The sequence below is a fragment of the Culex pipiens genome, chromosome 3, assembly GCF_016801865.2.
Source record: "Culex pipiens pallens isolate TS chromosome 3, TS_CPP_V2, whole genome shotgun sequence".
In the NCBI taxonomy this organism is placed as follows: domain Eukaryota; kingdom Metazoa; phylum Arthropoda; class Insecta; order Diptera; family Culicidae; genus Culex; species Culex pipiens.
Window position 1 is genome coordinate 27,344,399 of NC_068939.1, and position 17,009 is coordinate 27,361,407.

The window sequence follows — 17,009 nt, forward strand, 5'->3', positions numbered from 1 at the left end:
GATGAAAAATACGTTTTTTTAATTCTGAGTACACCATCAAATTGGGCGTCTAATTTTACATAAAAGTCCCTTTGACACCAAATTTCTACCTCATCACCGTTTCAGGCTACAAACTATTGAAAAACCCCTCTTTTTCGCATGTTCAAAAATGGAAGGGGTCGTACCGCCCTTCCGTCACGAGATATCAAAAAACGGACCTCGGATTCGTGATCAGGGACAAAAGTTACCCCTTAGGACAAAGTTTCACGCAAATCGAAGAGGGGTCGGGGCAACTTTTCCCGATTTCGTGTGAGTTGGTAGAGAAAATTACCCATACATGTTTAGAAAGGCATTTAAAAGACCTATCCAATGACCCTAAGACAGGGGTAATCAAAGTATGGCCCGCGGGCCAAACGTGACCCGTGAGGTCATTTTTGTGTGGCCCGCGGCCGCATTTTGAATGATCATGTAAAATGGCCCTTGGATCATCTTCAAATGATTTTATGGTTTAGTTTATGCCTACTTTGTGAACCTTTTAAGATTTTGATAATATTAAACTAATTGTTTAATCGGGATCAAAGTATGGAAAGCCCAAACTATGATACCGAATATATGAAACATATATTGTGTAAAATGTTTAAATGTGATTAAAAAGAGTAAGCTATGAGAAAATGTTCATCAAATAATTATTGAAATTTAATTAAAATTGTAGGAATAAAATAAATAACACACTTTTGAAAAGTTTGTGTCACCCCTTCTAAAATATATATTAAAAATAAAAAAAAACAATTTAAATACAACTTAAACACTTTCGTTATATTTGTTATACATATTTGTCATTGTTGAGGCACGAAAGTTGCAATGAAAAGCAGATGAAAAATATTTATATTGATTTTTTTTTTATTTTCTGATTTTAATAAAATTTAACCAATTGATTGGAGGGTTTTGTGTACAAAACTGTTATTTTTTTTTGTTTTCTAATATTTTGTTTTTTTTTCTAGTCTTATAGATTGAAATTTTAAAAATATATATATTTATTTCTCTTATGGCCCATGTGGCTCATATGAGCTTCAAATTTGACCCGCCATTCATAAACTTTGAGCACCCCCGCCCTAAACATTTTCGGTGAAGTGATTTAGTTTTGCCAACGGCTTTATTTAGTAACAAAATTTAACACAGTCATTAACTCTGATTAGACGTCATACATATAATCATTATCGACCACAACGCTTCCACTGATTATTGCCGCAAAATATAGCAAATTCTTTGGTGTCATTGGTCAGATCACCATCATGACTTTTCCCTGGTGGTTCGGTCTTCTATTCGTGATCCTAACGGGAACAATCAGTTTATCCTCGCCACCGGAATCTCCCTGCCAGGTGTCGATGTGCAACCTTACTTCAGTGAACATTCAGCCCCAGCTGTATCGCATTTGCACGACCCCGTTCCATTTTGTCCTGCGACCAACAAAGGTTCGTAAGACTGGCCTATCACGTCGGGGAAGGCACTTCTTTGATCTTTTCTACACTCTATTTCAAGAAAACTGTGTTACATTGAAAGTGATGTTGCATCTGAACGACAATCACTTGGGGATAATCATCATGTGGCAATGCGGAAACGCAAGTAATGATGCGTACTTGGGATTCAGCTCGAAGAATATTCTGGAAATTCCGTTTGTTACACGAGACACGATCGTCCCTGAAACGATTCAAACCTGCAGGTACCACCACTTGGAACGATTTCGAATCACCGTGCTCGATAACATTACCCTACTTATCGAAGATCTGTCCCCGCTGGTTCCGTCCGGAACACGGATGTTCTTCACCAATCGTAACGTATCAACAGAAGTCCCGGAGAATCAGTGCCCGTGTCGAAACGTACGTCGCGACCAGAAACGGTTCAATAGCTGCGAGAAGTACACCAACTGGATGATTCGCAACAAGGAGCTCATTCAACGGGAGGCGGAACGATCCGCCAGGGATGTGCGGATTGCGGTGGCCATAACCGTGGGTTCATTGGTGGGGAACGTAATTGGGCGGTGGTGGGTGACGAGGAGGTTTCCGGAGTACAAGTGCATCGCGAGCATTGTGTACGTGATTAATTTTGATGGAATATTCGTGGATAGAATTGCAAAGGAAGCTAGCAATTCTGAGGTATCTCGATTATAGGTCGATGGAGTTAAAAATTGGGCTAAGGACAAGATTATATCGAAGTTGATTGTTGAAGAGCTAAAAAAGGGAGTTTGGAAGTTTAAAAAAAGCGGAGTTTGGTTTAGGCTTATCGTACCGCTGTCGACTGCAAACAGAAGAAAATTCAGAAGAGGTTTTGGATCCCATTAAAGTGAAATACGCTATCAACCAACCATGTATTGTCTCGTCAATCAAAAATCAATTAATCGTAGACATTATTGCGCAATTCTCACTAACTTAGACTTCGCATTAAATTATTGCTATCGATCGCACTATTGCGACTTGTCAAGCTGGCTTGGGAAATTTAAATTTTCTCAAAAAATGATCAAAGCGATCCGATGTTGCTCAACTGTCAATCGCAATTTTAAAGTGCGAATGTCCAGTTTGGTGGAAACTGCGACTAGAAATGTAAATAAACAACTGCTGGTTGTCTAGTTCTTTGGAAATTTTGTTGTCAAAAGTGCGAGAGAAAAGTGCGGGCTAAATCCAAGTTACTGTGCAAGGATCAATATTGATCCACATTAATGACTCTAATTATCTTATCATTATTGTCCTCATTCCATCACCGCCATACAGAAAACTGTAACTCGTTCAATCACACCACCCAAGGTCAACACCATGCTTTGGTGGATTCCGATTGTTTCGTGGATTCTCGTTAAAGCCGTCGTAACTAGCTCATACCCGCCGGATTCGTTCTGCCAAATTGCGGTCTGCAACCACACGTCTCCGGTGGACGTCCAGCTTTGTGCGACGTCCTTCAAGGCCGTCGGCTTAAAACCAGTGGAGTCCCGAAAGTTTGAGCTATCCCGTTGGGGTAGGCACCTGTTCGATCTTTACTATGGTTCATTCGACGCGGACTGCATCAAAACGAACTTATTTTTCGATCTTTTCAAGGAAACGTTGAGTGTGAAGATGGTTTTGTTGTGTAGAAACACCACCGTATCCATGAGCCTTGACTTCTATGCAATCAATGTCCTGAAAAATCGATGCATGGAAAAAAATTCAAACTTTAAAGAAATAGGTAAAGGCTGCAGTTATCACCAATCGGAGCAGCTCCGGATCACCATGATGGATAACAACACGCTGCTAGTCGAGGATCTATCCCCTTCAGTCCCTGCTGGGACACGAATGATCTTCAGTAACCGTGACTCATCTACCAAGCAAAAAAAGAAGAAACCATGTCACTGTCGGAATCTACGCCGTGATCAGAGGCTTTTCAGTCGCTGTACGAATCTTCTCCATAAGTTGTACTACAGTAAAGATCGGCTTCAGCGAGAGAAGGAGCGATCTTCGCGGGATTTCAAGCTGGGGTTGGCCATAGTACTGATTACGTTTATGTTGAACTTCTTTGGACGCTGGTTGGTGAACAGCATGTTTCCGGATAGCGAGTTTGTTGCAAAGGTCGTTTATGTTGCAAGAACGCAAAGAAAAGATCTGAACTCCACGGTCTTGGAAACCGATGGAGAAGTAACGGACGGGTCCGGTGTTAAATTGGGTTGTGAATCCTGATATGGAAATTAAAACAAAAAAAGTTTGTCAGGAAATTCGTTCTGTGTTTTCTCTGCTTTCATTGGTCTAGATAATTGAAACATTTCCAGTTCCAGCTTGAGATAACATACCCTAGCATGGTGATCCGGGGAGGGGAGATCACCAAGCGATCCGAAACTCTTTGCTTTCCAGAATTGTTTCGACATTTCGTGGCTTCTTATCACGTTATTTTTCGTGGAGTCCATCTTATCCGGAAGAAGTTTCGCATTCCCGGTGATAAAATCTTCAACGAAGACGATATCGTCCGATGGTCGTACTTTTGTAGCAATCGATGGATTTGTAGTAGTTGTAGAAGTAGTTGAACAGAGTTTCAGAGAGCTACAGCGGATTCCGTTAGATGGACGGATCGAAAAAGTGACCAAAATACTGTTCATTTGCAGAAGTCGTTTGTAACACTTGAAATGTATCTTGTTGCAAAAAATAAGATTTTCTGAGTTCAAAGATTGTTTTCATATTCAAAATTTTGTTTATGCCTCCAAACATTCTACTCGTGTAGGCTTTGTAGTGATAAATTTCACAAGTAAAAATGTGTGTCGAAGCTTTTTTGTGTGTGGTCTAGACGCTTTCCTTACTTGCCGAGGCTTTCCGTTAGCCCACAACAATCCCAATCCGGTGGCCAAACAAGCTGACAGCAGCAAACCTACGGCAATCCAGCGATCCTCAACAGTGGAACCTTTAAGCTCCTCCTTGAACCAGGATTCGGCTTCATATTCCGCCTGTACGCGGTCTCGGAACTTGCTGCACTTTTTGTAGAACTCATCATCTCGAAGCACATTCCGGCACGGACATTGATCGTCGCCAATCCCTTCTTCCGGCCTGGCCCGGAAGAACATCCGCGTTCCCAGTGGAACCACCGGGGACAAATCTTCCACAAGAACGGTATCGTTGTCGAGTACGGTGAACCGGAGATGCTCCCTAATGTGGTAGTGGCAAATTTGGGCCATGTCGGAGTAAATCTTGAATTTACGAAAACACATCTCCATGGTGCTGTTGATATGCTCCACATGATACATCGGATTGACATTGGTCTTCCCGCATTCTATGTCCATGATAACGTTGTCTGTGGTGATCCATAGGTTTAAGAAGGTACAATTTGTCGATCCAGACGGATCGTGGAACAGATCAAAAAAGTGGCGAGCATGGCTGGAGAGAAGGGACTTTCTTGGCTCTACCGGTCACAATTTTCGACGGTCAAAGTTGAGGCAGGATTGGAAAAACTGAGGCTGGGTTGACTGTATGGTACAATCCGACTGCTGACAGATCACATCCGGGAATGACGAACAGGATAGTGTTGAAAATTGTATGAGAAGAGTTAGTATCGATACTAAAATGTCCATGATGTTTCGTTGGTAGGCACGCAATGAATGATGTTCCTATATTTGGCAAAAAGAAGTAAATACAATCGAAAGCTGTGTTGCAAGCTTGCTCCCAAGAGAGTCACAAAACCGTTGACCTTAATCAACGCTTCGGTTGATGAGGTACTTCCAAAAACCTTGCTTTCCGATCAGGTTTCGATGTCCGCCTGGATTTGGTACAATTTGATTGCGCACTAGCGACGTAAACGACCCTCGTGACAAACTCGCAATCCGGGAACTTCCAGAACACCCACCATCGAGCAATGAGGTTACCCAGAAACGAAGCAATCACTATGGCCAACGCAATCATAAAGTCCCTCGAGGCTCGTTCTTTTTCACGTTGGATTTCCGCCTTATTCGAATGTACCTTGATGAGGTAGTCCATACAGCGGTCAAAGTGCTTCTGGTCACGGTGCAGATTCCGACAGTTGCATGGTTTCTTCTGGTGATCGAAGAAGGAGTTACGGTTCGTGAGGATCATTCGTGTCCTTGGAGGGACTGCCGTGGACAGATCCTCAACCATCAGAGTGTTGTTGTCGATCATGGTTAGCCGGAGCTGCTCCGAGCGATGGTAGTTGCAGGTATGAGCCATTCCAGCAAAAGTAGACTCTCTATCTATGCAGCGATCTTTCGCCAGACTTTTCATATAAAAATTGAAATAAACCGAGATGGTCGTGTTCCAACACGACAATAGCATTTTTACACTCATGGTTCCGTTGTACAGATCGAAGTACAGTCTCGTTTCAATGCAGTCCTCTTCGTACGGACTAAAGTAAAGATCGAAGAAATGCCTTCCACTCCGTGTGAGCTCGTACTTTCGAGGCTCCATTAGTTTAAGTCCGAGGGCCATGAAGGATTCCGCGCAAAGCCGATGCTGCTGAGGCTGGACGTCCACCGCAGTTATGTTGCAGGCCGATACTTGGCAGAACGAATACAAAGGAGAGGATTCTGTTACGTAGCTTTTCACAAGAACCCAGGATATCAGTGACATCCAACAAACCATGGTACTGTGCTTAAACAGAGAAATTTGATGAGTATTTTTCCAAGGAAACATTGCCCTTGGGGACGTAGTGGTGCACGTCATAAGGCTGTGGTCACTAATGAGATTTACATATTATTTGAAGAATTTTGATATTAAACATGGTATAACAACTTGGCCGTGTGTTGTCAGTGTTTACCAGTCATTTATTTCTGTCTATGTTCGTTGGCACTGCTTTTGTTTGATTCCTTGTGCAAAACAAAGCATTTGTTCCAATTTCGGAGCCAAAACAGTTGAGATACGAGTAACGCTGGTGTGCGATGAAGCTTCTGTGGAAAATTGGCAAAAATGTAATTTTGCTGTTTATTACAACGCTACTTCGTACAATCGATAGGGGAAGGTGGGGCAAGACGACCATATGGGGCAAGAGGAACAATCGCTCGTAAGGCCGTAATTTTTACAATTTTGATTATTTCCAGTATGAGGAATTGTTGCTAGCAATGCAATTAGCTGTTTCTACTACCACATAACCGCCAAAACGACGTAAACGCCACGGGGCATAAGATTGAATGAAGTTTTTTTCAAAACCTTTGTTTCCTTTGCCACAAATTCCATACCCAACCAACTTTTCTTTATCCAAATCACTGTTATACAAATATCACCACCAGTTTAAATAATCACTACCCCTTTTGATCCCCCATCCCACATTCTCTATCACTACAACAAAATACATTAAATATTTAATGTAACTTAAACTATCTCTCCAAATAACCCACACCTATAAATTAATTTTGCCATTTACCCCAACATTAATAAAATTCTTTTCCCCCCAATCCTCACAATCCCATCATCCCACAATACTTATATTCACCCCAACCCACCCGACAACCACCCCATCTACCCAAAATTATAACCACCAATACACCCCTAATAATTCTACCTTCATCTCTACCTACCTCCTTCCAATATCTGTTACCATATACCGATATATTCGTCATTTATTCATATTTTTCCCGTTCCATACCCTATTCCATCACTCCCTGCCCACCCCCCCAACCCCCCCCCCATTATCCCTTTAGACTTTCTCATCTCTTTACCTATCCTACCCCTCCCCCCCCAATATCTACATACAAATTTTTCAAACATAATACATAACTACCAACGTCCCATCACCCCAAAACCTAAAGATCATATTCAATACCCTTATAAAACAAAATCCCCATCCCTACCCTACAACTTATCCCATTCTTTCAAAACCCTCTTACACCCCACCCCCAACACCAAACACTCCCCAAAACACAAACCACTACTACCACAAAAAAAAATACCCCACCACCACCCACTTACCCAATAAAAATACACAACAAAAACCACACCCCCATCAACTCACCCTAAACCACACCCACACCAATCATTAACACCTATCTACCCCTAACCAAATAACTCCCCAAACCCATAATAAACCATCCAATAACCACAATCCCCCTTTAATAATACAATCCCCCCACTAATATACTCACTACCTTCCCACACCCCCCAAAACCCACCCAAAAAACCAACCCCACCTTCAAAAAACCCCAATACACACCCCTACAACTACCCTCATTCCACCTCATCAACAACCCCCCACTCCTCAAAAACCTAAAAACTTTAAAAACTCTCAAACACTCAATAACCCCAATCCCCCCCCAAAACCCCCCCCACCCACAATCCCACCCCCCCCCCCAAAACTCAAAATACAAAAAATATAATCATCAAAATCAACTTCACCTAAACCCCAACCCCCCCCAACCCTTCTTCAAACACACCCCCACCTATCCATCACATCCCCAAACCCTTCTCTCCCCCCCAATTCAACTCTCACCTCATATAAACCTAATCTCCCCAACCTCCATTCCATTCACCAACCTTTCTTCTACTACACCCTCCTCCTCAATAAACCAATAAGAACAATCATCCTCCAATATATCCAAATCTACCGTTCTTCCACATCTATTTTTCTACCACCCTTCTCCCCCCCCACCTCATCCCCCTTTCAATCTGGACATTACTATCCCCCTACTCCCCCTTTCATTATTCTCTATCCTTATCCTCATTCCGCCACCTCTCCCTCTCTTAGAACCCTTTTTTCTCTCACCCACCTTACCTCGCATCCTTCATACCCTTCCCCCCCCACCCCAATCTTCCCCCTCAACCTTATACCCCCTTCCCATACCCCCCTCTCCCCCCCCCACCCCCTCCTCCCCCCCCCCATATCTTCTACCTTAATTCTTAACTATCCTTACATCCTTTATATTAACCCCATTACCCATTCTACCCTTCTCCACCTCTTTAACCCACACCCCTCCCCCACCCTTCACGTAACTTTCCCCCTCCCAAAATCTCTTCATTTGAATCTACCCCTTCCTCTCCTCTCAAATTTACATATCTTCTACCTTTTCTCTGCCATTCTTCTTTCTTATTCCTCATCCCATAACACCCTCCCCACCCATCCACTTTTTATTTTTCCTCTTATCTCTTATTATCAATAATGTTCCTATCCTTCACCTTCCCCATTTTCGAATACTTATTTCTTCCCCCCCTTTGCACATAACACAATAAACACCCCCCCCCCTCCCAACAACCCTCCCCCCCCCCTTCCACTCACCTATTCAGTTACACCACACCCACTTTGACTTAAATATCCTAGCTAACTCCAAGTTTTAACAACATACCCCCTCCCTCATAAAAAACTATCCAACCCAGAACCTTCTATACCCTTCGCCCCCACCTACCACATCCCCTCACCCCCTCCCTATTCATATTTATTCCTCCCCCCAACCACTATTCCCCCCCATTCCTATCTTTACTACCCCCCCTTAAAAAATCCCCCCATACACTACACTAAAAAATACCACAAACACCTACCTCACCTATTATCCTCACTCCCCTATACGTTCCCCCTCCCTCACCATAAAACCCCCCAAATACTCTACTCCCCCAACACTTCTCCTTCCCTTCCATCTTCCCCCCTACCCCTCGATCACATTCCTCCGCTAACTCCTCACCGTCAACAATCCTTCCACGTTCCAATCCAGTATTCCTACCCAAATTCCGCAAACGCTCCCCCTATACCCCTTCTTCCCCCCATATAAAGCCCACACACTTTTTCCTTAATTTAATATACCCCCCCTTCACAACAATACCTTATCTACTCATCTTACTCCAATTTCATCCCCACAAGCTTCTATCCCCTCTCAACTACCTTCCCCCCACCACCCACCAATCCCGACATCTCCTCACACACCTCTTCCCTACTTTACCTAATTCGTCTCTACTCACTGCCTCCCACCTCTTTCCACAAAATCACCTCCCCCCCTATCCTAAACATCCCCACTTACCCCCTTTTCAGTTCCAATATTAACCGTATGACCACTGTTTTTTCCTAGCCATCCTATGCACCCTATACCTTATGATGATGGTACTCTACGGCGCGGTGCTCTATGGGCTACACTGATGTCCCCGTTGGATATAGTTCTTTTTTCCCTTCAATCTAAGTTGTTTATTAAAACACATACGTCTGATTAACTCCTCTCCCAAACTCCACGAAATATTCAATTTATATGTCCATATTTACACCAACCTTAACCCTAAAAAATACATCCACCCCAATAAAATCACTTATAGGATTTTTATCATCCAAAATTTAGTGGTATATATACTAAAACAACTAATCAAGGCCAATCAACCCCATGACCGACCCCCCCAACACAAATCACAAAATAAATATTTTTCCACCACCCAAAGACACCCAACAAAAACACTACCCACCATCACCACACCCATACTTACTTTAAAACCCCTCACCACACAACCAACATACACTATCAATATCACACTTTTATTCCACTTTTCACCACTCCCCATTAACACCTTAACCCCAATATTTCCCCATCTATCACATCCAACAACCAAGACCCCCTTCCGATCCTTGTCCACTCCCCCGCTACCAAAAACATTATAATTTCCACTAACTCCTCCCCTCCCTAACCCTTCGTTACCTCTCCCTACCTCCCCCAATACCCACTTTCCCACCTCATTATTTCTTCCATCTCTTTCCAGATAAGTTCTCCTTGTACCCCCCAACTCAGACGTGTCCTACTACTCCTATCTACATAAATCCCATTTGTGTTGTCCCCCAAAAAATAACCAAAATGCCCAACTCACTCCCCCTGACCACATGCAATATCAAATTTCACTTTAAATTACACTATATTCAAACATCCAAAATATCACTGAATATACATAACACTCCCACTCCCCACAGACTCCTTACCCGCATGCATCATAATTTATTCTGTATCTTCGTAACCCAGCTTCTCCTCCACTCCCCACAGTTCCTAATACCATTAATCCTCCACCTCACGTTTCGCTATAATTTTTAAGCAATATTCTACATTACCTCTGCCACCTGCCGCCCCCTTTTACTCGCCTATTTTAAATTTTATTTGTTTCTCCAAAATAAACATCCCCCTGCTCACACACCCCTCCCTCTTGCCTTCGATGCACGGACCCTTTAACATTATATTCCCCACTTCAATCCTTATCAATTACCTTACTATAATGGACTCTCCCTATATTAATGTATAAGTACATTGTGCCACTGACATCTACAAACCACTGATTCACAAGCTCACCTCCTGACTTAACTCCGTCCATCCAGTACTCATTACCGACCCTACCCCCCCCTACCCCACTCATATCCTCCCCCTTGCAACCCCCTCATCACCATCCGCACTCTTACCCCCCTCCCCACCCCCCAACCCACACCACCCCCCTCTTAATATAACTACCCCCATCCTCCCCCTCCCCCCCCCAACCTATCCCTATACAAATCCTACATACATTACCTACCTCATAACCCATACCCTCCCTCCTTCCCCATCCCTCTCAAAAACCCCCCAAGACATTTCCAACAACCCCCCCTACCCCCCTTATCCCTCTCCCAAATAAAATCCCCCCCTACCCCCCTCCCCCCTTCCATAACTTCCCCCTCATCAAATAACATACCCACTAAATTCATACCAAATTTTTCTCACCATTCCCCCTTTCCAACAACCCCCTCCAACCACACCTCCCCACACAAACTCACACCCAAAACATCACCACAAAACACCCTTTATTTCTCTTTCTAACTTTACTACCCACTAATCCTAATAACCCAATTTAACTAATTCACAAACTCAACAATCAATGCCCCAATCAATATAAAAAAATAAAAACTCCTTTAACCCCCCCCCCCACCCCCCCACCAAAACCTATAAAATCCCCCAATAATTTATAAAAATCCCCCCCCACAACCCCCCCCCCCCCCCACCCAATCCCCACCCCCAAACAAATTCCCACACACAAACAAATCCACCCAAACCAAAACCATCCTACCCCCCACCCCCCCACCCCCCACCCCCAACCCTCCCCCTTTAAAAATATTACACACAATCCCTAAACATACTCCCCACTTCTACCTCCTTCAATCCATTTTCTCTCCCCCCCCCCACAAACACCACCCCTTCCCCAACCCCCCCTATAAATCCCATCCTCCCAAATTCAATCTCTACCCCCTCCTCCCTCTCAACCCCTTCTACTTCAATTAAATTATATAATAAATACCAACATTCCATTCTCCTCCACCACCCCCATTCCATCCAACCCTTCCACCCCCCCCCTTCCTTTCCCTCCCAAAACCAACCACCACCTCATTCCTTAATTCTCCTCATTTCCACTCCCCCCTCCACCACCTCAACCCCCTCTTCCCTCTACCCCCAACTTCCCCTCCCCATCCCCCCCCACCCTACAAATCAAATCACCACCCATACTATCAATAACTAATACACCCCTCCTACCCAAATAAACCGTTATCAAACTTTATATACTCCCCCACCATCAACCCCCAACACCTCAACACCTTCTCCCCCAAATCAATCCCCCCTCCACCCTAACTCCCCAAAATCTTTCTAATATCCAAAACTCCTTTTAACTATTCCTCAAACCCCCCCCCCACCATTTCATAATAATAAAACCATCCCTCACCCCCACACCCCCTTCAACTATCAAACCCTACACCCCAACCGATTTCCACACCCCATCATCTATACACCACCCACCTCATAAATCCACAATACACATCCCTTTCAAACCCCATTCCACTATATCACAACACTCTCCAACTCAAAAAATTCCCCCCTCACCCTCCATTCCCCCCCAAAAATCCCCCAAAAAAAAACCCACAAAACAAAAAACCCAATAAAATTCTACCAAAATCTCCAAAATAACACCCCCCCCAAACAACCAAATAAACATAAAAAAATAAAACAAAAAACTACAAACCAAATCCCAATCAAATACACTAACCCAAACCCCAACCAAACCCCCCCAAAATACACACCCAAAAAACCAAACAACACTAACCCAAAAACCCAAAAAACATAAAACCAAAACATCACACCCAATTCACCAAAAACAAAACCAATACCCCCATTAATAATCACTAATCTCCCACCCCCAACCTCCACCAACAAAAACATCCCCACAATTACATAACTACCCCCCCCCCCTCCCCCAAATCCCCACCCCCCCCACCCCAAAAAACCCCCCCAATTCCCCCTACCCACCCCCCCCTAACCCCACCCACACTAAAACCCCCCCCAAACATCTAACAAAACCCATAAAAATCTCACCCCCCATAATCCCCCATTCAAAAATTTCAAAAAACCACCTCCTCTACACTCTTTTTTAATTTAATACTCTTTAACCCACACCCACCAACATACTTACCCCCCCAAACCCCCCCCATAAAACAATCAACACCCCCACCCCTAATACCCAAATCTCACCCCAACCACCCCACCCAATCCCCCCTCCCCCCCCTCACCCACAACCCTCTCAAACCCCTTCCCCCCACCCAAATAATAAAATCAAAAATTCATATTATCCCAAAAATTTCTCCCCAAAATACATACCCATCACTTCCCCCCCCCCCCCAAAGATCCCATTACCCACCAAAAAAACACCACACAAGCACCACCCACAACCCACATCAAAAAACCACACCCCACCTCAAATCCCACCCCCTACCAAAATTTCCCAAAATCACCCTATCCCCCCTCAAACCTTATTACTCCCCAAACCCCAACCCACCCCCCCCCCCCCCCTCTAAAATAAATCCCTCTCCCTCTAAATCCAAATCATCCCCCCCCCACCTCTCTTTACCTCCCCACCCACCCTTAAACACAACCAAATACCCATAATCCCCCTCTTAAATTAACATCTAAACATTCCATTCCCCTCAACCCCCCCTCCCCCCTATCAAAAATCCCCCCCCACCCCCCCCCTATAACTCTATTAAACTCAATACCTCCCCACTTTCCCCCCCATCACCCCTCTAAACCCATACCCCCCCATCCAAAAATAGCCCACAACAACACAAATCACCCCCAACAAATAACTAACCCACCACATACACCCAAAAATCCTTCCTACACCAATCTCAATTCAATACCCCCCCCATAATAACCCCATAACACACCCCAATCACATTCCTATCACCCCCTTATAAATACACCCACATACCAACATACCAAATCCCATTCATAACCCATCCACCACACATACAACAAAACTCAAACCACCCCAAAACACAACAACCCACCCAACCACCCATAATTTTCCATCCAATTACCCTCATTCAATATCATCCCCCTAAAAAAACCCTACCGCCCCCAATAAATTTTTAAACATCTAAAAATCCATTGCATCCTACCATTACCCACATTCCCCACCCCCAAATCTTCCTCCCCCCAATTAAATACCACCCCACTACCTACCATCTAATCAAACCCTCAAATACACCCATAACCCATACCTCAATACCACCACAACCCCACCAAATAATATATTAAAATATCCTTTCCCCCAACAACTCCAAATCCCTATCCCCCCCTCACTCATCCTCCATCACCACCCATAACCCCCAACACATACCCACCATCCCCACCTACTATCAAACTTACTCTCCCCCCACCCTATTTACCATGTACCCCCCCTACATCCCACACATTAAACCACCAATCCCACCACTAACCCTAGACCAACAACAATCCCCCTCACCCAAAAATCCCCCCCCCCACCCCAAAACCCAATAAATTAACCCACCCTACCCCCAACCCCAACCCAACCCACAAAACTCCCCCCCACCTCCCAACATAAACTAACTTCCAAAAATACTCCCCTCACCCAACATCCAAACCTCCCCATACTCTAACATATAAAAAATACAACACTTCCACAAAACAATTAAAACCAACATCCCTCCTCTCCCCCCTACCCCTTCACTCAACCCCCAACTTACCCTCTATAAATCACCTAACACCCCCCCACACCCATATACCCCTTACCCCACAACCAAACCCACCTCCCAATCCGTCCCCACCCCCCCTTATACCCCACTACCCACACATCTCCCATCTCCCCAACCTACACCCCCCACTCTACTACCTACACTTTCACCCCCAACAATCCCTTCCCTACCCCCCCCCTCCTCTCCCCCCTCCCCCCCCACCCATTACACCTCACCCCACTAACTCTTCTCTCACCCGCCTAACCTTCTCCCAACTCGTCTCATGTATTTCGTAGCTATCCCCATCCCCCTTGCACCCCCACTTGCTTATTCAGCTCCTCACTCTTTTCCACTCACCGTATAAGAATTATCTCTAGAACCTTCAAAACCCTATCTATTCCGCTGTGGCAAAGCCCAGCTCGCCCAACCGGGCTTCTCAGAGCACCTTGTCGGCTTCAAACCGCCGCACCGGTATTCTTGAGCTCCCCTTCGTAATTTTGCTTCCCGGCGGGTGTTGGTGGGGCACACTATACATATAACGAAATAGTCAACCCGTAGAGATACGACGCATGCGTCGCCGTCGCTTGTTTCGTCTGTTGCTTGCCTAAAACCACCCTTTATTACCTGATTCCAATCATTTTACTCAAAATATAAATATCCATAGACCAAGGTATATTGGGTATAATAACATGCTCACACCCCCAATTTACTCCTATTTAAATCAGTCCTATTTTACCGTTTCTTCAGTGTATATTTTACCTATAGGAAAACTTATACAACCCTCACTATACCAACAGCACCATTTATGCCTATCACATTATCAACAAGGACTAGTTCTCCCCCAACAACAGTCGACAAGAACATAAGGCTCGTCAAAGAGGCTCAATATTTCATAACTAATATTTGTTGTACTAATTATAAACTCCCATTAAATTCCCTTTGCATTAGTGAACCCCCACGCCATACGACCTTATACAAAACACATCTTTTCTCTAAATATTAATAATCCACCCTATCTCCACTAAAAAAAATACCATCCCCTAACAAATTAGTACATTCACCCACCTAATTTCAACATTCCTTATTCCCACTAATATATTAACAAAACAAACATACAAACATCCCTATCTATTCAAATCTCTACAATTAAACAATGTCCCCCCAAATCCCACACCCCCCTAAAAAATTACAAAATAACCACATCCATCCCTAATTAACCACCAACCCTTACCAACACACAATCCTTCCAAATAATCCACCTCAATTTTTTTCATCCTCCCCATTTTCTCATATTCCTCCTTCCATCCCCACCTTCCCCCACCCCCACATAGCCCACCACCCATAATTCTTCTCAAACAACAACCAATTAACCCACACATCCCAATCTATCACATACCCAACCATCCCCTTAAATAAAAACACCCCTAAAACAAAAAAAATACCCCAACACCCTCTAAAATACCATAACCCACCAATCCCCTACCCAACATATGTTAAACCTATTCCCACATTCACCCTATCCCCCTAAACCCCCCACTACAAAAAACTCACCCAAAAAACACCCCCAAATCCCCATTCCCCCCCCAAACCCTATAAAACATTACTAACCCACCTAACAACCAATCAAATTCACCACAATAATATATATCCCCCCCCAACCAAAACCTTCACCTCTACTACAACAAACCCCCCCCCCAATACCCAAAATAAACCCAATCCCCACTTCACTATTAACCCTCTTTCACACTAAACCCCCCCTCTACCACCATCCCACCCACACAAAAAACATAAAAAACCAAATTCCATTCCCCACACTCCTCCCCCCCCACTCTCCTATACCCCCCCCCCTCATAACCCACCTCCTTACCCATTAATTTACAAAACCATCTCCACTCTCAATAAAAAAATCCTCAATTTCCCCCCCTACTACAATAAACCCCCCACCCCACTCATTAATAATAAAACAAACAAAAACCCATTCACCCCCCCATCACTCCTTATCCCACTAACACCCCCATACCCACCCTAACTAAAATCAATCCCCCAACTCAAATAAACCCCAACCCTCAAATAAATAAAAACCACCACTCATATACACCACCATACTACCCCAATAACCCCCAAAAAACACAATTTATTTAACCCCCCTTCCACCCACCCTAACTCCCCCCCCACCCCCCCACCCTTACTCCCCCCCCCCCCCATCATCCTTCCCTCAATCCTCAACTTAAATTAAATCTCACCCCCACAACTAACACAATCAATTTCACTAAACTCATTCAAACACAAACCTTTAACCCCTCCCCCCCCCCACATAAAAACCACATATAATCTTCCTACACACTTTTTACCTCCACTTTCCCCCAATTATTATCCTCATTAAACTTCAAAATATTAAACCACCAAACAATTCCCACCACCCCCTTTAATATCTAATCACATACCCCACACCCACACCCCCCACCCCCTCCCCCATAACTCCTTTAACTCAAACCCAACCTAACCCCCCCCCCCACACCAAAATAACCACCCCCCCCATATATCACCCCACAACCCATCCCAAGTCCCGACTGAACTCTTAAAAT

The 17,009-nt window shown here is 44.3% G+C and overlaps 2 protein-coding genes across 3 annotated transcripts in view; one reads left to right on the forward strand and one right to left on the reverse strand.

Moving 5' to 3' along the window:
- LOC120425839 (uncharacterized) overlaps window positions 1–17,009 on the reverse strand; it is a 144,177-nt gene that overhangs the window by 64,220 nt on the left and 62,948 nt on the right. The gene's annotated exons all lie outside the window — the stretch shown is intronic.
- On the forward strand, window positions 12,650–16,252 carry LOC120417408 (uncharacterized; the record flags this gene model as incomplete). The annotated part of the gene is made up of 3 exons (XM_039579450.1): window positions 12,650–12,727; window positions 16,183–16,209; window positions 16,241–16,252. Coding segments are annotated over 3 exons (117 nt in total), but the record flags the coding sequence as incomplete, so codon positions are not given.